Here is a 23492-nt window from a genome sequence, read left to right as displayed (position 1 = left end):
CAGAACGAACTTAGGAGTTTTCCTCCCAAAAGAGCAAGAAGGCTCAAGGATTTATCCACCAACTTCCCATCTGTTTTTGCTGAGGGCTGTTTAATTTTCTGCCACTTCTAGCTTGTACTGCACCAGAGCCAAGAATGTTCTCATGGCTGGGAAAAAAAATGCCTTCAGGCAGAGAACTGCAGATATTCACATAAGCAACCTCTGGTGTCCAGAAGGGAGGGTGGAAGGATACAATAGGACTCTGACAGTTTTCTGCAACTGTGTGCGTTGTTTTTTTAGATATAAAAAAGGGGGTGGACCTTGAAGAATAGAACTAAGATAGGCAGGAAAAGGATAGCAGTCATGGGCAGCACGTGGAGTAGTAGTCTCAAAGGTACAGAAAGAAGGTACCCAAAGTAGAGTCAGGAGTGATAATCATTATTGCGCCTTTAGCCGAGAACATACTACAGTCAAGCAGGCCCCTTGTATCTATTATAAAGTATCTTCTCCAGCAACATCCAAGGTATTATTACTTTGAACCTGTGTTTCACTTGACATGTCTCAAATGCTAGTGAGCACTCTGAATTTGAATCCAAGTCTGTTTTCACTCTAAAGACTGTGTTCTTTTGACCACCACACTGCCTGGGAGGCCGGCTTATTCATCTTTCGTGAGGCCTGCAGCAGATATTATGAAGTTGGTCTCTACTGAGAAACACCTCAGACACTGGACCACTGGGAGCAGGGAAGCACTGAGGGCAGGTGAAAGAGAGAGGAATCTGATGTGGCGGCAAAAAGGTCTCGAAAAGATGATGGTGGAGACAGCCAGTTGGGTAACTGTCAAACAGTGTGGATGGTACAAGAAGAAAAAAAGAGAGTTGAGAAAGACAGTGTTTACTCCAGAAAGTCTCCCAGGATTGGTAAACTGCTCCACCATAAAGACAGAGAGAGGAAGACAAAGATTAACTTAGAGACGTCAAGACAAGGGGCTGGAGGGTAAGTAGCAGCCATCACCACGCCTTGGCAGGAATGACAAACTCAGTTGTTACCGCCGTGAGTGGAGGCAAAGCAAAATATTTGAACATAAAGGTCTGGTGTGACGTTGGTGGCTGTGGTCCCTGTCACTCTGCTCACTGTTATCGCTGATCAGGCTGTGAGGCAACTGAGCCCTGTCTTGCTTCATCGCTGTTATGGGCTGAACTGTGTGCTTGCAAAACTCACATGTCGAAGTCTCAACCCCCAGTGCCTCAAAGTGTGACCATATTCTAAGAGAAGGTCTTTAAAGAGGTAGATGAGTTAAAATGAGGTTGTTAGGGTGACACCAGGGGTGTGTGCGCACAGAGGAACGGCCACGTGAAGAGGCAGCAAGAGGGTGGCCATTTTTAAATCAAAGAGTGAGGCCTCAGGAGTAGTAGTCTCAAAGGTACAGAAAGAAGGTACCCAAAATAGAGTCAGGAGTGATAATCATTATTGCGCCTTGATCTGTGGTCACCTTGATCTTGGACTTCTAGGCTCCGGTAGTGTGAGACAATAAATTTCTGTTGATTAAGCCACCCCTCTGTGGTATTTTGTTATGGCAGCCTTAGTAAACTACAATTCCTGAGGAGCACTGTGTTCTTTCTCAGAGCATATCTTCCCGCATAAAGGACAACTCTTCTGACTCACTGTGATCCTCTTACTGGAACCTCCAAAGAAGGCTTTGAACTCGTACAACAGGTACATGTGTCTCTGTGTATCTGTGATCTGAGTGTGGCCAGCCCAGGACATGGAAGGATGCCTGGACATGTTGGTAAAGGTTAGAGTCATGGAAACTGGTGGCAATCCCATGACAAAGATTATCAAGAAAAAAGAGGGAGCACCAAAGATCGTATGTAGTCCTCGTCGTTAGGTTAGTGGGAGCCAACCAAAGCAGGAAGAGAAGGAATGCAGTCTGGTACGTGCTACTAATGCTACCACCAAACATGCTTTAACAGCTCCCTTGGCTTATACCATTCTTCTGGAAGATCTTCCCTTTTCTCATCAGTGACCTACCTGTCCACCAAAAGCTGCCTTCCATGCCATATCTGCCACGAAGCCTCCCACAACTAACCTAACAGAACTACCTCCTCATCTCTCCGGACTTCCAGAGCAGCACTGTCCAATAGAATTTTCTGTAATGATGGAAATCTATCTGTGCTCTATAAAACTGTAGTCATTAGCCATATGTGGATACTGAGAACTTAAAATGTAGCTAGTGGGACTGAGGGACAGAATTTAAAATTTTATCTCTTTTTATTTACTTTAAATTTAAATAGCCACATGTTGCTGGTGGCTAACATGTTTGGCAACACAGATCTAGAGTGTTCACTGTGCCCACTCCTGGCCTTATCCCATACTGCCTTGGGTAATGGGTATTTCTGCACATGTCTCAGTTCTCCCGCCATGCTCTCTCAAGCCAGGTGAGAGTCAGGATTCTCTCTTAATTATGCATTCCCACAACAACAAACTCAGTAATGGATGGATTGTAATACTTTTAACATGTTTGTGAGCATATTTTGGTTGCCATTTTATCTTTGATCACTGATATAGATTATTTACCCATCTTGTAGCTCAAAAGAATCAACTTTTAATGGCTTTCATGAGTTCCACTGGATGCCAGGTCTCTACAGTCTCTGGGAATTAAGACATTGTTAAAATATAGCCCTAGCCTCTAAGGGCTCAGGTCTCATGGAGTAGGCAGAGAAGTGAATGAAAATACCATTTAGGCAGACCTGCAGTTTGCCTGAAGGGATGTAAGCTCATACTCCTAGTATTTTTTCTTAGATCCTATGGAATCAATATTCTTTTTCCTCAGATTGAGAAAAAAAAGATATATATATATATATAATAAATGCTGATATGGCATGAAACATGTTAGGATCCTTGATAAAATGGCAGTCAGCAAATTATGTTCTTTGAGAAGCAATCGACAACTGGAGGATGGAAGTAGAAGAAGAATGAGAGGAGGTCTTCCAGGATAGAAACTTTGAAAAACTTCACTTGTTTTATGTAACTGTAACATTGATCTATCATCAAAGAGGGTCTTTCTCTTTGTGGGTCACCCTTGAAATACAGAGGTCATGCCTAATTAGTTTGGTCCCCTTCTCTTTATTCCATCTTTACCCCCAACTCTAGGATCCTTCCCAATAATACGTGCTTAAATGATGTCTGCTAGAGAATGAAAAGGGGGAGAATGTTGAGGGATATTTATGCATACTTTCTGTACATTGGGTCAATTCTCCATTCCCTAGAACTATATCCTTTATAAAAATGGAGGATACTAAGTCAGCCATCTGATCTTCCTTTGGTCTAATAAGCAGTAACTCTTGGAAAAAAACTAGTGGTTCCAGGGAGTCAAAAGAGGATAAGCATTAGCAAGTCAGCTTTCTACCAGGGAGCATGTTACTGTTGGCTATGCAACACTCCAGGCCAGCTAAGCTAACCCTGTTGGAATGTTAAACAGAGTGCAGCCAACACCTTGTGAATGTGGAAGGAAACCATCAGGGCTTTGCCAGGACTACTCATCAGTGAGAAAAGTCCTCTGGAAAAAATGAAGTAACAAAGATCACTGAAGAAAGTGTAAAACAATCTGAGAATCCAATGACATGTTGACAAATATCACTCCTCCCTGCTTTCCTCAAATCAGAATCAAGCAGTGAAAGCCTGAGTAATTTCTAAGTAGAGTTTTCATAGTCCAAGATTGGGCTCTTCCTTGCCTTATCAATGGCCTCTGAGAGACTCCAGGTGGATTCTGTCCAGGAACAGAAGAAACCTTGAACTATTCAGTAAAAAGTTATTAGAGAGGCTTTGCCCTTCAACTGTAAGTTTCTGGGGGGAAAAAAAGATCTAGGTATTTTTTTTTTTTCTGAAAAAGGAATTCACAGCTTGTAAAACTTGGCAACTTTTTTTTTTTTTAAATAAGATGATGGCTGATTTTATAAAAGAAAAAGAAATGGAAATAAAAGTGCTAAATACCAACACTCAAATGTCAAAACAACAAGATTTTTCCAGGCAAATATCAGAACTTAATTAAAAAAAAAAAACTGAGAAAGTTATTAGGATGGCAGCATAGTTTGGGACATAGTCTCTTCATAGTTCAGAACAAATTAAAACAAATAAAATCACAGAGCTGAAATTTGTATTTTTGTTCTGGTTCTAAAGTTAAGCCAGAGCAACTTTATCCTAGCCTGATCTTCCTAGGTTTACTCTGGTTTAAAGGCAAAGTCAAGGTCAAATTCAGCACTAGTATCTTATTCTCCAGCTGAAATCACATGTACTCAATGAAGCTTCACAAGATTTTACTTCTAAACCATGAACAAATCAATAGTGTTGAATGAAACTAGCCTTATGTAATTAGGTTTTATTTAGCTTAGGGTTCAAATTATGTTCTTTAACCTGTAATAATATCTTCCATCAATTTTAAAAAAATTCATGGCCTTTTTCTCCTGGAAGTTGCTGCTGTTCCATTATCTCTCTTCTTTCCTTCTGGGAATCCAAATGTATATGTTCAAACTTTTCAATGTCTACTGTGTCTCTTTCCTGTATTTTCTATCCATTTAGCTCTCCTCTGTGCTTTAGTCTGAATACCTCTTCCTGACCTATCTTACAGGGCACTTATCCACTCTTCAGCTGTATCCAATCTGCTGTTAAACTTTTCTACTAAGATCTTCATCTTTGTTTTAGCTAATGCATTTTTCATTCCTGAATTTCTTTTTTTTTTTTTAGTACAGTCTAGTTTTCTGCTGAAATTCTCCATCCTGTCATTTATTTCTTAAATATACTAATCACTCACTCATTTTAAAGAGAAGGAGAATATCTGGGTCATCCATGGGTCTGTTTCTAATATCTATTGCTTCTTGGTCCTGTTTCTCAATATGTCTGGTAAGTTTTGACAGAAATGAGAGATGTTGCATATGAAAAGTTTGGGGGCCTTTGGATTACATCACATTCCTTCAGAAAGTATTTACCCTCACTGAAAGTAATAGGTAAATCTAGATATCTAGCGTTGGGGAAGTTTACCTCAATGTAATTAGGGGCTCAGCTGAGCAGAGAGAAAGTTTTATCTTCCTCAGGGGTCTACTGTGGGATTCACCTTTTCCTACGGTGTTGTCTTACAGGGATCCCAAGAGGAGCCTGGGATATTTACAAGAGCCTCTCCTCCTGAATTCTAGTTTTTATCTTTCAGGCGTCATGAGATTCTGAAAACTCCACTGGGCTTTTTTAGAAGTTTTCATTTGCTTGGCTTTTTAACTCCTTGCCTTATGCAATAGAGAATGGGAAAATTCCTGAGGGGGAAAGAGTTTGGGGCCTTCCCTTCTCAGAGGGCTTGGCCCCTCAAGTCTTGGATGACTTAGTAGATCTCTGATGCCTTCAAAAAGATTTTTGTTTTCGTTTTCTCTGGTATTTCTAGTTATTCTCCCTGGGACCATTGATCTGCTATAAGCTACTTTATCAGCCCCCTACATAGAAGGGTTGAATAACTGTGGTTTTTGCAAAAACAAAATCCCAGAGGCAGAAAACAATCAAAAACCCAACTGGGGAAATTCATTCTATGTGTTCTTGCCCTGGGGTTTTAAAATGAGTAAGATAATATCCTTACCCTAGGGGCATTCACATCCTATCAGACCTCTTCTAAGGTATACTTAATTCCGTTCCATTCTTCTGATCCTCCTTTTTTGCTCATTTTAAATATTTAGTTCAAGACCACCAATAAGCCTTTGTTGAAAGAGTCACGCAAATATTGAGATCTTCTTTCTCTGAAACCTTGTACTATTTATTATCAGCACCTGGCAGAGCAACATTCCACAAAGCCTGAGTTAATAAACTGTCCCCTATTCTCTGCCCCACATCAGACTGTGCGTTCTTTTAAAGAGAAGAACTGGGTTTGATGCTTATGCTGTAACCTCCAAATTACCCAATGTATATTTTTGGATTTTTTTTTTTTTTTAATTATGATCGATCCCTGGGCAGACTTCTATACTTCCAGTATCTTTTGTATGGGAAAGAATGCGGAGAAGGAAATGACCCTTTTTATAGGGCCCTGTCTGTAGAAAAAGGAGAATTGGTGTAACTGTGTCTCTGGAAGTTAGTTCTTGCTTATGCAGAATCAATAATGATTAGCCTCTCCTTTCCCAGATCTTAGGATAGCATTTACTAAATGCTTCCAGTATGCTTGGCATTATTCTAAGCACATTACGTGTATTCTCTCATTCAATCTTTAGAACAATCCTAAGAGGTAGGTTGTATTATCATCCCCATTTTGCAAGTAAAGAAACAGAGGCATAAAGTGGCAATGGTACAAAAACTCAACCCTAGGGCTCACTTCTCTGGAAATAGCAGCTGAGACCCTAACTGAAGGCATTGCTGGTGGTGGACCTTGGTCCTAGCATGAGGCATTCTTGGCGATAGCCTCTAGCCATGGATAGTTGGGTGGATAGTTGGTGGGAGACTTGCTAATTGTATACAACAGTCCTTGCCTGAGAGATAGACCTTGGGTTTTCTTCTGGTTCCATCTAACATCCAACATTTTCTTCTTCCATTTTTAATTCCTTTTACTCTATCAATGAGGACTAAGTTCAGTCACAGCAGCTAGAGTGGCTTAATGAGATAAGAGCCTACGTTTCTTCCCCAGGATAAGAAGTTTGAAGGTAGGCAGTTAGTCTTCTGTGGCTCCGTAATGCTCTGTGGGATCCAAGCTCTTCCTACTTTTCTACTCTCTTAATTAAATATGTCACTTTCAACCTCACGCTTGCAAGCTGGCTGCTACCTCTTCAGCATTGTGTTTGTATTTCAGACCAGGAAGAAGAAGAGGATAAGATACAGAGTAAAGCCAATAATTCTGTTCCCATTTAAATAGCTTTCCCAGAAGCCCCATTCGAGGGACTTTCTCTACATCTAGCTGGCCAGGACTATGTCATATGGCTACCCCATATTCATGGGAGATGGGATATTTTACATGGGTACCATTGCTACACTGAAGGAAATCAAGATTCTTTGACCAAGGAAGAAAGGACAACAGCAATCCAAAGTATTTGCTATAATTAATGGAGAGAATGTCATCAAACATCAGTGTGCCCAGTAGGCCATATTTCTTGGTTAGCATCACAGTGATACATGGGGCTTGAACAAGGAACCCATGTCCCCCTGGATCAGGTTTATGTAGCTATTATCTGTAAATGATCTTATGCTACACAGCCATGATGGTATAGTGAGAAGAACCCTGAATTCAGAAGCAGGAGAACAGGCATCACATCCCGCTTTTGCCGCATACAATCTGGATATAAACCTCACATTCCTTCTCAGTAAAATGGCCATAAATGCATGTGTCCTACCCACTTCACAGAATTGGGTTGACCAAAATAACGAATGTGGAAAAGCTGTGAAATCTACTGACCTAGGCACCTTATTTCTCATGAGATATTTAAAAATTGGAAGTAGAGAAGTATAAATGGAATCCAGCTGATTATTTCAATAACCTTTTTATAAGTTCATCCAAAATTTTATATGCATATAAATGTATGTTTTAACATTTTGTATATATAAATAAGATACTAATGTAAATGATTTTATAACGTTAGAGTACATACACACACAAAATGCACACACACATATATAGTTGTTTGCTTAGTGAAATTTTGTGATAACTTTGTAATGGAATGTGGCAGAATTTATGATGTTCAATTTTAGGACTTAAGCTTCTGAACCCACCTGGTTGCCTAATCTTCTCTGGTTTATCCCATATGGGGGTGGGGGGTGGGAAGAGGGCTTGGAATTATCGATGTATCTCAACATTAAAACTGTCATCTCTCCCATTGGAAATATGGCAACTGTGTTGTGTTTTCCAAGATATATGCCAGCAATATTTCAAAATATGATTAACAGTGCCAATACCTTATAAAGTCGGGCACATCTTTTCTTGTTTTGTCTTAGTGATGCCGTCTATCTTTGTGAAAGCTGATATATTAAATAGCTTTTTAAAAGCCTTACTGTGGCCTCTCTCTCCCCTTGGTATAGTAGTGTAACTTTTATCGATAATAATGGGAGCTACGTTGGAGCATACGGGGTAGTTATGTGGCTCCTGTAGTTTATGGTGATTGACCAGCCTTGAAACCACGGCTTGGAGTTCAGGAGCCTGTTTCAGTTATTTAAGCTCTCAGAGGGGAATGGAAAGAGCCCAGTCATATCCCTTTTAGCTAGCCCCCAAACTTGGAGATTTTCTGCCTTTTTATCTGGGCAGAAACTAGTGCATGGACACATAAATTAAGTGAGATGGAACGACAACAAATTTCATGTAGAATTGTGTGATAACAAAATCCAAAATTAGGGGCATTTTCACCCAAAAGATGTACCTTGGCTTTAGGCTGAATTTTAGTTAGAGAGTATATGAAGAGTTTTATAATCTTCAATTAAAGTTCATATATGGATATCAGCCTTTGAGACTTATCCAAGGAAATATATCTTTTCCTAATCAAAAGATCCCACCCATTTTCAAAATTCACACTTGTTTTTTTTTTTAAAAGATTTTATTTATTTATTTGAGAGAGAGAGAGAGAAACAGCATGAGAGGGGAGTTGGGTCAGAGGGAAAAGCAGACTCCCTGCTGAGCCAGGAGCCCGATGTGGGACTCGATCCCAGGATTCCGGGATCATGACCTGAGCCGAAGGCAGTTGCTTAACCAACAGAGCCACCCAGGCACCCCTCACACTTGTTTTTGAGGTGGACTAATTTTATAGAAAAGGAAATTGAGGCCCACTGAGGTTAAATGAATTACTGACAATCATACAGTTAATTCTAATCCCTGACCATGAATTCGGAAAAGATTATAATGTGGAACTTGACCACCGAATAAATACACATGCATACTTGGGACAGAGTGGGTATTCAATAAATACTTTTTAAATAAATTCAATACCGGGTTTTTAAAAAGCAAAGAACAGAACTAAACTAACATAAAATTGTCAAAATTGTTCATGTTTTACTAAAGAGGACTAGGAAAAGTCAACTAACAGTCATTCACGGCTTAGTAGGATGCCCAGCATATAATAAGAACCGAATAAATATTTGTTGACTGAAGTTTGCGTGTTAAAAGTTTATCATGCATGTGATAAAATACCCCCAAAGACTAATTTTTTAGGCTATATTACTTTTTTCTTTGATGACAACTATAATTGTGGAGCCCAAACTTGATCAATATAATAGGGATATGCATTTGGTTATTGTATTTGGAGTATTCTATTGGGGTATTTGCACTACTTATTTTGAAAAATACAGCACTGTGCTGTATTTTTGGAGAGGAAAAATCAGTGTGTCCACTACTCCTCACACAGGTACCTCTGGTATTTTTGCATCTCACGGGTGCCTGTATCCAGTAGGTCGGCCCAGGCCCTGCCAAGCCTTCAAACTCCTCTGTCACCAGCCTCCCTTTGCCTCTTTAGCTCTAACCAACTCCAGTTCCTTGGAGCTCCTAAACATCTGTCATGGAACCTTCTGTCTTGCGGCACTATCTGCTTCAGTACTCTTCCCCACCCACTTGGCCGTTGTTCAAGACTCAGAGATTTATGATCTTCTCCTTTAGACCTTCGGGAGCTCTCCAAGGCTCTTCTTTCTGTGCCCCTATGCCACTCATGCATAGCCACTATTATTTTAATTATTTTTATGCACACAATTTTCCTTTCTATTAGATTGTGGATTCCGAGAGAGCACATACCCGGCCGTTCTATTTATTTCTGTATCCATAGCAAATAAGCTCTACTGAAAACAGAGTGGATGGACAATCAATATCTGTAAGATGAATGAATGAACATTGCCCAGCCCTCCCACAGACCAGGCCCCCGGTCCCCTGAATTGGTCCTCTCCTCTGCACTCTGTGATCGTGAGCTTCCCGCATGCTTGCCGAGCACGGGCTAGCACGCATCACATTTTATCCTCGCTGAAATGCTACTGTTGATTCTCTTACTAGCACCCTTTTATTGAAGAGGAAACTGGGACTTAAAGAGATACTGAGTGACCTTCTCCAAGTCACACAGCTAGACAGAGGGATCGTGCCATGGAAACAAGAGGGAAGAAACTTGAAGCAATTGGAGCCTTTTGTTAACAAAAGCAATCCAAAGCAAGGTGATCACTAGAGAAGCTCCAGAATAACTGCCCCCCCCCCCCACAAGTTTGTTACCATGTAAATCAAGGAAGGCAGGGCAGCTGACTCTGGTACTTGGGGTTTCATCAGGAAGATGTCCAGATGAAGAGTTTCTGCCACCTCCCCCAGGAAGGCCCTCCATGGGGAACTGGGTTCTTTAGCTAACCTGCGTTTGGCACGCTGCTGAGCACAGCCAGAAGCTACTTTTGCCCTCTTCCTCTCCTTTTTCCTTGCAACCAATGATTCGGTTCTGTGCCATGATTCCCCAGGGTCGTGTGTTTCCATTCAATAAAACGGATCAGTGGCATTTTTCTACCACTAAATCAAAAATCTCTCTCTTCCTACCACTTCAAAGAAAACCCTGGTCATATCCAAAACAGTTTCTAGATTTTTTTTTTTTTTAATGCCTAGAAGTTCACATGACAAAGGAAATAGGAAAAACCCTTCCCCACCTAGCCCATGTGTTTGTGAGTGTTTACAATGCCATCATTGTTTATGTTGGGTTCTATTCATTTTTGTCTGCAGACTTCCTCTGTACAGTTTAACTACTTTCTCATGCTAAGCTCTCTGCAAATTGTCACAATGGTTAATGGGAAATTCTGTACCAAATACTATTTAATTTTAAGGCATTTCTGTCTGCTAATTTATTACCAACTGCAAATTTCATTTTGCCAGGACAAAAAACAATTTGTTTGTTTCATGTTGAAAATAGTTTTTCAAATAAATTCTGATGGTACACTTATCAAACCCTCTTATCTTTCATTAAACTAATGCTTTCAAGCGTAATTAAGAAGGGGCTGGAAAACTAAGTATAATGTAATGCTCTGATATTAAAGAAGACATATCAAAATAAATTTGCAATTGTATCATCACATCAATCTCTACTATGACTGCAATAGTATTATAACCATAATTAATTAGCTATGGTACAAATTACCAATAAATCTTTAGAAATTAAATGCCCAATTTTTCAAAACCATATGTCTTCATAAATTGATTATTTAGAATTTAGAGGCTTTTTAATTAGGAAGAAATTTATGCAATGCTGTATGTAATAATTAGGAATCAGCTTTTTTACAATACTTTTGGACATCAGCAAAAAATTAAATCTTAGGAAAATAGTCTGGGTTAATTATAGTATTTCACTGTCAAAAATCAACATATAGGTAAAATTTAGAGGTTAATGTGGCTTTCCATTTCTTTAACTTCCACCTAGTCTTCTGTTCTCAGTGCTGGAATCATTAACCGAGCCCAAAAATCAATGAGGTGGGGGGAATCTCCCCAGTGATTTATGCCTCGAAGAAAGTTTTCATTTTATCCAATAGTTTCAGCAAACCTCATCAATCCAGGTTAAACATTTAACACTCCTTTTTTATATTCCCTAAGGTTAAAGCAGGGATATTTCGGAGCCTCGCCATCATTTTGGGTAAGGGATTATTTTGACATAAGACACAAAAGCTGCTCTGTCAGGAGGGTGGGAACATCATTTGGGGTGGAACAAAGACATTGCTGAAGTGTGACCTCATTATGTGTGTGGTCAAAAACCCCAAAGACATGGGGCACGGGACCTGATGGTGAGCCTCTTGGCGCTCACAGGGACCTGCTCTCAAAGCCAAGGCCCTCCTGAGTCCTGAAGCCTGGCTGGGGCTGGGAGGTGCCATGGGCCATGCCTTGTCCCTGCCTACAGAAGGGCCTGGGGTGGGGGGGGGGTGTGGCGGGGAGGGAACACAGAGACAGTATCACAAAGAGAATTCTACAAGAACTGGATAGCCTGCCCACACAATCCAGAAACCAATTATTTTCTTCTTCTTGCTTGTTCACCTTCTCCCCCACTTCAGTTCACCGAATATAATCCGGCCAAGGTGTTTTGCATCTACAGGGGCTATAGGAATCAGGCCAACCCCGGGTGAAATTCAATTTTGCTCATCTAAGCACTTCCCCTGATGTCTTCCATTTGCATGTCTCCTCCTCAATAAAGAGTTGGATCCTGAGTTCTGCCAAAGCCAGTGTCCCTTTGTCTGCGTAGGAAACAAAATGATTCTTCCTTGCTGGTTCCAAAAGGAGCTAAGCCACCATTTTCTTTTTTTCCCTTTCGGGTTTTCTCTGTATATCACCAAGCCATTTTTTTTTTTTTTTCATCTGCGGGTCTCCCGGCAAAAATAGTGAAGCTCCTGAGCGTGTGACTCCAGAGTGACAATCGCTAACAGATGCATTTGTACTCGGGCAGAATTGGGTCTTTAATTGTTGCTTGTAGGAGAAAGGAAGAGAGACTGCAGCCCACCGTTCTCTGTTGCTGGCAGATAACAAACTCAAGATGAAGCCACATTTACAGGGGAGAAATTGCTTACGCCCACAGAATGAAATTTCAGGCTTTGACAGCTGCTAGGTAAGTAAATGAGAATCATTTTATTCTGGGTAAGTGCAACACAGCACATCTTGAACAATGAGGAGTTGACGGCCCGAGGGCGGTGACACCAGGTTGTACTGGTTCAGAAGAGTCTCCGGGGAGAGGAACTGTGGAACAAGTGGCCAAACAATCGTCCCCTTAGCACAGCATGGCTCCTCGCAATCTTAAGTGGGAGGCACAAGTCCCTTCAAAGGAGAAAATGACTTCAATTTTCCAATTCACAATTTGACAGACAAATACCACGCACCAACTCAGAAAAAAACCCTATTGGAAAGCCGGAGGCCTCGGCCAGAATGCAGGAGCCCTTCATCTCATGCCTGGATGCTTTTAACAGCCTCCCAACTGGTTTTCTGACCTCAATATCCACCCTGCAGCCAGAAAAAAAAGGGCTTCTAAAAGGCTGCTAGACCCCTGCTGAAAATTCTTCCACGGCTCCCACTTGCCATCCCAAGTCCTCCTTCTTTGGGCTGAATTACAGCGTCCTCCCACTCCGGCCCTTGTGACCTTCCCAAACTCACTTCTCACCTCGAGCCTCTGGCCCCCACCCCTTTCAGAGGCTGTCCCCTTTTCTGACCGTGTCCACTCATGCTGCAGACAGTAGGGTGATTGCTCCCTTCCCCAGAAGCCTTCTCTGACGCCACCAGCCGGGGAAGGTGCCCTTCTGCCTTGTGCTTCCACAGCCCCCGTTGTGCCTCTGGGACAGCTGTCTCAGACCGAAGTGCCTCTTTATTTATTTTGTGTCTGGTTTCTTCAAGGTTACAAGGGATAGAGCCTCGACTCAAATCAGCTTAAGCTGAAAAGGAATTTACTGGACGCTGGGCTAGCTCGCAAAACTGAGGGAAATACTGACCGATCAAGTTTGAGGAAATCAGAACCTGGGGACCCTCCCATATCCCCAGGTGCGGCATCAGTGCCTTGACCACTTGAGTCTGTTGCTGCTCCCTGCCTCCATCTGTCTCAGTCTCCCTTTTCCTCTGTTGACCATGTGCTGGCTCTCACCAGAAAAGTAGAATCGTATCTGCCAGGTGGGCTCAGGCTCACATTTTCCTTGGTTTTAACATTAAAGGTCTAATGGATGGACTCTGATTGCTCCTCCTTGGGTCACGTGCTTGCCCTAGACTAGGGACTACAACTCTGGTTCGGGAGGAGATAGGAAGAAGGCCATCCCATTGAGATATTTCAAGCTCTCAGGTAGAGAGAAGAACATGGAGGAGGACAGAAGATTAGAGTGGGGAGCCAGTGTAGGAATCACCTACTACTGTGAAATCAACAACCACAAAAGCTCAGTGGCAAAATACATTAAGCATTTATTTTTTATGCAATTGCAGGTTGGCTAGAGGTTGACTGCTACAGACCAGGAAGCTCTGCTGTAAGTGACAGGTCTGGCTGGATAGTTTTTGTGGTACGTTAAACTCAGGCATGTTCTATTAATATGCCTCATTTAGTGACCGGGTTGAAGGAATAAGAAAGCTCTTCTTATGGAAGTCACAGAGGTCCAAGAGAAGAAGTGGAAGCCCATGGTGGATCCTAAGGACCGGGCTCAGAAGTGGCATACTGAATTCTACACTGTTCTGTTGGCTGAAGCAAGTTATGTGGCTGAGCACAAAGTCAAAGGGTGGGCGAGGGTACTGTCCCACTAGTGAGAGGACCGAAGCAGTCACAGGGCAAAGGGCATGAAGGAGAGGAAGATAAGCGGCCAATGATTCTAATTACTATAGGAATGACTTTTCGAAGGAAGGATGATATAATTTCCACAAGGAATAGGGGCCAAACAAACAAAAACAATAATGCTCATTACGTTCTCCCTGATTACGCTGTAACTTTTGTGCATCAGAAAATGTGGTTACATACCTGTTTTCTGAGGCCCCGTCTCACACAGTGCTTGGCACAGAGAAAGCAGTCAAAAATTGTATGTTGAATTTAACGTAAGCAATTAATGGGTTACAGAGGACAGACACCTGAACCATCTCCTGTAAAGACGTGAAATCTCGTTGACGAGGCTGAAGTTCATGTAAATAACTGGTGCAAAACAGAAAGAAATACGTGTTCCCTTCATTCAGCCAACATGCTACAGGCATGATGGAGAGGGGGAGAGGAATTCCAACTAGGTAAGCTCAGGACATACCCTTGGAATGGGTGGGATTGAGCAGAACTTGACGGGAATGGAAGTGACTATGAGCATTCACCACACGCAAGCCACTCAACTAAGTGGAGGCCCGTGGTCTCATTCCCCTATGTCGAGAGGGAGGCAGCATTCTTGTGATTTTCCACATGGGGTTTATTAAGTCAAATGTCCAGAGTCATCCAGCTAGAAGGATAAGAGTCTGATTTGGACCCAGAAACCTAGTCTGTCATCTTCTCTTTGTCTTTGTCTCGCTCAGGGACGGATGGTACAGGTGTATGTAAATGTGAGTTGACTATGTGAGCGAATGTCTGGAGCTCAGTTCTCTTTTTTCAAACCTCTGGCAAGTGGGGAAGTCAGGAAAAGGCACTGGAGACAAAGGGGACAGGCTGGGTCCCGCTGTAAGAAGAGAGAGGGCACAACTCAGAAATCGACGTGCGTGACTGGGGTGTCACCTACTCAGAGCACGTGGCGTGCCACAAGGCTAGGAAGATGAACTGGGGACAAGCATGGAGCGAAGGGTGTATGTGTCACTCTGCCTACAGGTACTTGTTAGGGCCATGGGTGCTACTCAACATACGACCTCACAGGTAAAAGTTTATGATGCATTAAGGCAAAACAGATTGTAGATGCTATGCAGTATGTAACGATTTGGAACAAGCATGCACCTCACAATTTGTTTTATTGTCAGCATGTTGATGCAGGAAAGAAGTGCACTGAATGGGGAAAACAACTGACTTCTTATTCCCCTTGAGCTTTCTGAATGAACAGAGTTTGGCTAGCTGGTCTTCTACCCTTAAAAGCGTAAAGAAGGCTGGACTTTCTAAAAGGGCTCTGACTGGGAAAGTATGGAGACAGTTGATCTAAATGGCAACTCACTACTGCTAAACGGATCCCAAGTCAGCCCACCTCCTGCCACAGCGAGCTCCTTGCAGAGAAAAGAACCGTCTCAGGTGAGGAGGAATGCCAGCCTCCCTGCAGAGAAATGGGGAGCCAGTCCCGTGTGTGGGTATGATTACAGAGCTGGGGTTCTGATGCTTTGAAGGGGAAAAAACGAGAGCTGAGGAACTGGTCCCTACCCCAATTTCTAACACTCTGTCACCAAACAACCATGTAGGCCCATCACCATCTAGGCCTTTCTCTTTGAAAGGCAGGAGTTCAGAGTCCAGTTTATAATTCTTCATATGAGGCCTCTGCCCAACACAGAGGACAGCTCTTCCGTTGTTAGTCTATACACAGCTCTCACCCTGCTCTGTTGGTTAATAGGAAATGACAATAAACAAAGCTTGCTCAAAGAGAGAGAGAGACAGAGAGAGAACCACTGTACTGACTTTGCAGATAACAACCAATTTAGCAGGTGTCATGCAGTAAGGGGGCTCTGCTGGGGGCACATGTGGCTATTTAAGTTTATATTAAATTAAATAAAATAGGGGCACCTGGGTGGCTCAGTGGGTTAAGTGTCTGCCTTCAGCTCAGGTCATGATCCCAGGATCCTGGGATTGAGCCCCGCGTCGGGCTCCCTGCTCAGTGGGGAATCTGCTTCTCCCTCTCCCACTGCCTCTCCCCCTGCTTGTGCTTTCTCTCTCTCTAATAAATAAATAAATTTTAAAAAAAAGAGCTAAGTTAAACTAAGAATTTAGTTACTCATCTAGCAGTCACTATATTGGATTGCATAGATACAGAAATTTCTAGAATCACAAACGTTCTATTGGAAAGCACTGCTATATATTCCTGGTGGCCATCCTCTCTAGCACTGCCAAGCCCCCTAGTTCCATCAAGTTAAAGTCTGGAAAATTCTTGGCAGAGGCAATCAACACAGGGGCTGCCAAATCCAGGAAGCAAATTACCTTTTCATTTCTAAGATTTAAAAGGGGCCTTCCCATCAAGGATCCATGCTCTTTTTATGCTGAAGACCTACAGGCCATCCTATGTTGTGGGCTGGCAGAGAGACGCCACATGGTGAAGTGGAAAATGCCCTGGAATGGGATTCAGGGGACATGGGCTCTCACTTTGTTTCTATGACTAGTTTTGTGCCTTTTGTCCTTATAGCCTCTCTGAGCCTCAGTTTCTGCATCTATGAAATGGAGGTAACCAAACCAGTCTGTCTGGTTAATAAAAAGAAAGGTATAACATCCTAATCAAATATAAGAATTTGGTACTTGTGCAGTGACTGCTTTGGTAGCATGCCTTCAGGAATTATGGCTCTAAGACTGTAGTGTGCATGATGAGCCTTCTGGACTAGATGCTCTCACTCTGGTTCTTCCTCCTCTTTTTATTTTTTTAAAAAGATTTATTTATTTATTTTGGAGAGACAGAGCGCGAATGGGAGGGGGGAGAGGGTGAGTGCGAGAGCATCTTGAGCAGACTCCACGCTGAGCATGGAGTCCAACAGTGGCTCAATTTCACGACCCTGAGATCATCACCTGAGCCGAAATCAAGAGTCGGACACTTAACCGACTGAGCCACCCTGGCGCTCCTCACTCTGCTTCTTCTGTGAGGATTTCTGGGAAGTCGCCTGTGGGTGAAGGTTGTGGCCTCTGAGCTACTGTCTCTTTGAGGATGTCAGCAGATGTCCTCTGTCATCTTGATTCAATTAAGAAGGAAGATGTATGTGACCTTCCCTCATATTCAACAGAGAGCTTCATAGGTCCTTGTGGATCACCCAGTGCTCATCAGGACATAGGCATTGCCACCCGTGTCACACCTGTGGATGGGGCTACGGGGTCCATGTACCTGAAAGGGGAACTTCAACCAAGAGGTTTCTGAAGGAGAACACAGTGATTTGTCCTAAGTCTTATCAACGTCAAAATGTCCCAAATAGGGCGCCTGGGTGGCTCAGTCGTTAAGGGTCTGCCTTCGGCTCAGGTCATGATCCCAGGGTCCTGGGATCGAGTCCCACATCGGGCTCCCTGCTCCACGGGAGGTCTGCTTCTCCCTCTCCCACTCCCCCTGCTTGTGTTCCCTCTCTCGCTGTCTCTCTCTCTGTTGAAAAATAAATAAAATCTTAAAAAAAAAAAAATGTCCCAAACGTACTCCAAAATGGACAACTTAGAAACATCAAACAGAGGTCATTGTGTATTTATTGCCAGGTAACCTGATTATTTTGAGAGGCGAAAGGCACAAATCTTTGAGAATCTTTGAGTCTATGTCTGGACTACCTAGTCTGGCTTGCTTATTCCACGAGAATGAGGACATTCTTTGTCTTCACCCACTCTATGATTTTGGGGTCCTATTTTTTGGACCTAAAGAAATAAGCAATTCACTACTCTATGCCAAAGGAAGATATGATGCTAATATTCCTCAGTTAGAATATAGTTACCTTGTGCCTATAGCTTGCTTGTCTCCAAGTTGCTCCAGTAAGTATGACCATGGACCATACAGAGGCTCACCATGTTGCTGGTGGTAGTGAGGTGGGATACAACTATACTTTGTATTTTGGATGCTCCTTTAGAAGCATCCTCTGATATTCACCATAGGGCGATCGTCCTCAGATTGTAGTATTTTCTTTTTTTTTTTTTTAAAGATTTTATTTATTTATTTGAGAGAGAGAATGAGATAGAGAGAGCATGAGAGGGGGGAGGGTCAGAGGGAGAAGCAGACTCCCTGCTGAGCAGGGAGCCTGATGCGGGACTCGATCCCGGGACTCCAGGATCATGACCTGAGCCGAAGGCAGTCGCTTAACCAACTGAGCCACCCAGGCGCCCCAGATTGTAGTATTTTCGAATCACTTAAAGGGCTTGTTAAAGCTTGAATTGCTTGGCCCCACTCAAAGTTGCTGGTTCAGTTGGCTGGGGGTGGGTCAGGGATAGGGTTTGAGAATTGGAATTGGAATTTTTTTTTTTTTTAGAATTTGCATTTTTAACAGGTTGCTAGATGCTGCTGCTGATCCAAAGACTACACTGTGAGAATCACTACTTTTAAGACTTTTCAAACTGGATCCTAGGTGGACATATGTAAAAGAAAGTGTATTTCCTAAAATGTATATTTTCTTACGTCCGATACCAATTCAAGTGACTTAGACAAATAATGCTAACAGTTAGTACTTACATAGTTTTACTGTGTTACAGGCACGGTCTAAGTCCTTAAATACATTATCTCATTTAATTCTCACAAAAGTTGTGTAAGAGTTGTGTATCGGCTGGGGTTTGAACAAAGGAATTCTGGCACCAGAGACTAGAACCATTATACAACACTGCCTCTCCCTGCCACTCCCGTTGCTTTCCCATCTTTGTCCTCCTGCCTGGGTGGATGAGGACATCTCTTCCTTTAAGAGAGCACCACTGGGAGCTTCCCCTAAATGCGATGCTAACAGCCTCAAGACTGTTGGAGGGTGGCCTGGGTCAAGTTTATTTTGAATACCTAGTAACTGTAAGAGAGCACAGTTTCTTATTTGCCTATACCTTGACATTTTGGGAGTCCCTTTGACTCAATAATTATTTTTCAAGGGATGTAGAAGGACTTGACAAAAAGAAAAATGGAAACACGAGTGAAGGAAGAGAAATGGTAAACAGGAAAGAGAAAATAATAAAGCAATAGGAAAAAGGGTAAAAATAACCAGATGGAAAGGTCAAGGTAGATAAAACATGGGAAATAAGGGCTCTACAGGAGAAAAAAAATCCTAAAAATGAAGTGCGCATGACAAAAAAGTTAAACTCTGGGTAGATGTCACACTAAGAAAATAGAAATATAAAATCTAAGAGTAGAACCAGTCGAGAGGAGGGAATGCAGGAAACAAGGAGGGGAAATTAGGAGAGGGAGGGAATGAAAGATGCCATTAATTGGATTTTGAACTCTAGTTATTATAATTGGGCATTTAAGCTATATCAACATTCTTCTTCATCTTTAGAATATTTTGCAATCTTTGAAAATACAGGAAATGCCATTTGATTTTGTCCCAACTCTGGCCACTCAAGTTCTGGTTGGTTGTTTATTTTTTCTTGAGCAGAAGAAGTTTCACTAAAGGTTGGCATGTGGGATAAATCTTTGAGAGGAAAGAGGGGGAAATAATTCAGTGGGAAGGAAGGATTCATTATGACAAGGGCCGGGTCAGGGAAATGGCCACATAACTGCATTCCTGAGAGGAAAGGCCTGAGGAAAATGAAACCTGCAGGAAGGCTGTTTGCTCTGCCCTGGGATCGAGTTGGGGTCGCTTCAGAGGCCAGTCACAGAGCCTGAGACTCTGAACATTCTGTTTTAGATTAAGAGCTGGGTTCACTCAAGGGGTACAGCGTGGGGAAGAGTGTGGATGATGTCAGCTCGTCCAAAGGCCTGCGTCCCGCATGGGAGCATCTCATCACTCTGGAACCTCTCTAGAAGGTGGTTGTTCCATTAAATGGGGGCAAAGATGGTGGGTTGGGGGGTGAAGGCAGCATCCACCTGTTACTCTACCCCCTGCCATCAGTTGTCCGGTTCCTTTCTTCACACTTCTCTTTTGATGTAATAGGAAACTCCTGAATTTGAAAATGAAATGCTTGCAGAATTCATTCTCTCTTCCCCCACAAACTAGCTCCCATCCAGTCCCGTGGTTTACATAGTCACTCTTCCTGCAAAGTCTTTCAGAAGCTGTCCTCTGGGGATCCATCTCCCTCTTCCCCTAGAGCTCCCTTGATCCTAGAGAAGAGTTATCTGTGAGGCCATACTACTCTACTTCATTGCATCTAAGACAACACTGAGTCTTAGAAAGAGGCATCATTATTTCATGTACCACTAAGAAAGAAAAAGTCTGCTTATTCAACCACGATACATCATTGGTTATAAGATTTATCTCAACCACAGAGAAGTTAGAATGTTAAATGAACACTGTCTTAGAATCCATGAAATGTGGAATCTCCTCTATTTGACTCTTAAGTTCTCTGCAAGTAGTGACTATGCCTTAGTTTCTTATCTCTGAAGTCACCATCAAGGCAGAGAATAGCCTTTGTATTTCTGAAGCTATCTTGCTAACAGCTTTATTTTTTTTTAAGATTTTATCTATTTATTTGAGAGAGAGAATGAGATAGAGAGAGCGTGAGAAGGGGGAGGGTCAGAGGGAGAAGCAGACTCCCCGCCGAGCAGGGAGCCCGATGCGGTACTCGATCCCGGGACTCCAGGATCATGACCTGAGCCGAAGGCAGTGGCTCAACCAACTGAGCCACCCAGGCGCCCCTTGCTAACAGCTTTAAATTGAGAGAGCCTGAGAGAGAGAGAGAGAGAGAGAGAGAGAGAGAGAGGCAGAGAGAAAGAATGTGTGTGCGTGTCTGTGTTTGATTATGCCTTTGCATAGGACATTGCACCCATTTTGTACTTCGGTTTTCCTGCGAAATTCAGGCACTAGGCAGGGAGTGAATTTTGCTGGTCATATAGGTGATCAGCTCAGAGATGTCATATGGGCTACTTGCGGTCACATTGCCAGTAGGAGTTAAAAGTAGGACCTTAAAGCTAGGTCTATGTCTAGCTTTTTCTCTATGCTTTCTACATTCAAGACATAGTAAAAAGTAGAAAGATACGGACCGCTCACGTCTCATTCCAGTTCTGGAGAAAAATCCTGCATTCGAGTAGAGAACGAGGAAAGTTCCTGTGCCTCTGTGTGCTCTAGCAGGGGGTCCCTTACTTGATCTCTGCGGCAGCTACCTGTCAATGTGTGTCGCTCAGAGCTGATGGGGGGAGCTTGTACACACCAAGACTATCTAAACAGGCCATTAAATGGTAGTAAAGTAACACATGGGAACGACAGGTCAATAAATCCCCAACAACTTACGTTGCCTCCAAGGAGCTGGCTGTTGCTGAGTGTTGTGTTTACATAAAATCAATTTTACAAGCGATCTTAAATAATTAGGGAAGACGCCATCATGGGATATTCTGCATTGCCGGTAGTATCTTCGGCATTCATCTCATTGATCCCTTTTGTTTGATATTGTGTGCGTGTGCGTGTGTGTGTGTGTGTGTATGTTTCCAAAGCGGCTCTCTCCTCTGATGGCTTCTTTATGAAATGCTGAAATTCTACCTCGTGAGGAACCAGGACACACAATCTTATCAGTATTTTACAGACTAAAGACCCTGAAGTTACCCCTCAGCCAAGTCTTCATGAAGCTTTTTTTTTTTTTTTAAGCTTAGCTCTTTATGTACTTTCCTTTAATTCTCTAATCTCAAGTGCTTAAAACATTTGGGGGTAGATGAATGAGGGAAAGGGGTAGGTACCATCCATATTAAACCCAGAAGTTGGAGGGAAAACAACAACTAGGTTGGGTTTATGACAACAATGAACATTTAGACTCACGTGGGTCGTCTAGGCTTCTGGGGGATGCTCATTTTCCCTTTATCAAGTTAAATAAAATGGATCTTTCAGTGACATCAAGCACCCATTAATGATGCATTGCCCGGGGAACAGGATGGAGACAATGCTACCCCTGGGGACGAAATTTCCTTTCGGGACTCCGGTGCCCGTGATTCGCAGACCAGAGGCCTCACATCACTTCAGCTGCTCCCTCAGGTAGAAGAGAGCCACTCTGGCTCGCGACAGTAGTGCTATAAATCCACATTTACCAGGGGATGCCATGGGTTCCATCTGTTCCCTAAAGTGCCTACATAAACCAAGTCTCTGCACGCCATCTGCAAAGTGCCCTCGTGCATGCATGCTGGAGTCTTGCGCTAATGCAGTGTGGTGATTTTGCAACTTCAAATAAGGCTCATTTTAATTGTCATTGTTAAGATCAAATGCTTTGCAGCTGTCTCTATGCTGCAGATGAAAAGCATTACTTTGATGGCTGACGTGATGAACTCTCACGTTCTATTTTCTCATCTAAATTACCACACTTCAGTGCCTGTGTCTAGTATGTGCTTAACAAATATTTTTGAACTAAAAAAAAAAAGTGACTAGAAAGAGGTGCCAGCAGCAGTGTGGGGAATATACCAGATTCTCAGCTAAAAAGGCAGGTTCTGGCTATTACTTAGCTGCGGAAAAGCCATATGACGTTGGCCATGAGACTGACCCCTCTGGGCCTCATTTTCCCCCTTTGTAAAATGGACATGTTGGATGAAGCGACTTAACCCTAGGTTCCTGCTAGCTCTAAAATTTGGATTTTAAATTTAACGATTTTTCACTCATGGGTAACTCTAATCTTGTTTGAATTTTCTTATCCAAGGAGCATGACTCCATATGGAAATTCTGTCCTTCCTTTTCCTTGACAATCCCAGCTAAACCTTTATACAAACCAGCCCAGAGAGTTTATCATTAATCACCTATTTTAAATGAAACCACATATTATAAAAGATGACTTAATTAACTCTGGCTGGTAATTTTTATCTGCTTAAGAAACCCTATTTCCTATTACCGTACTTTAAGTAAAAATAAAAAGCCATTTAAATAAAGAAATATCTAACCTACACAGTGCCATGCCTAGCACATAAGAATGCTTCTATTCTGTTAGGACTGTTTATATGACCTCCTCATACACTTATCTGCACATTTCTCCCTCTGTCTGCCTCGGGGAGGACAAAAGCAATACACAGCTCTGAACACTGTTTTGTCCAGTCCCCGTTTCAATATGGTTGGTATTTAGTCTAACAAGAAAAGCAAAGAAGGGACGATTAGACAAAGTCCAGGAATACCTGTCCTTTCAGTGCTGAAAACCTCAATTGCATGGGGCATGTCTGAGCGGAATCTGTCATTAACACAATGTGCTATTTGTCCAAACATCTGTAGGTCACATTATTTCTCTATAAGCCAGTGAGAGCAAAAGCAAAACCAAGACGGTTATTAATCACTTACTCAGTATATCTCAAACAACACCGAAAAAAAAAAAATTAACATAATGGATTGAAAGAAGATAACACAGAAGAAAAACAAGGCATTTTTCACT

General features: G+C 42.4%; 1 protein-coding gene across 2 annotated transcripts in view; it reads right to left on the bottom strand.

Annotated features, from left to right (window-relative positions):
- Positions 1–23492, bottom strand: part of RARB (retinoic acid receptor beta) — a 385733-nt gene that overhangs the window by 187410 nt on the left and 174831 nt on the right. The window contains exon 4 of one of the 2 annotated variants that reach the window (XM_021678917.2): positions 12336–12361. The exons of the other annotated variant lie outside the window; for it this stretch is intronic. Coding sequence (XP_021534592.1) covers positions 12336–12361 — 26 coding nt within the window. The remainder of the gene's footprint in view (positions 1–12335; positions 12362–23492) is intronic. 2 annotated transcript variants of the gene reach the window in all.

This window comes from Neomonachus schauinslandi, chromosome 1 (assembly GCF_002201575.2).
Source record: "Neomonachus schauinslandi chromosome 1, ASM220157v2, whole genome shotgun sequence".
NCBI classification, from domain to species: Eukaryota; Metazoa; Chordata; class Mammalia; order Carnivora; family Phocidae; genus Neomonachus; species Neomonachus schauinslandi.
The sequence above is the reverse complement of the archived record's forward strand: the minus strand, read 5'-3'. Positions and strand labels throughout refer to the sequence as shown.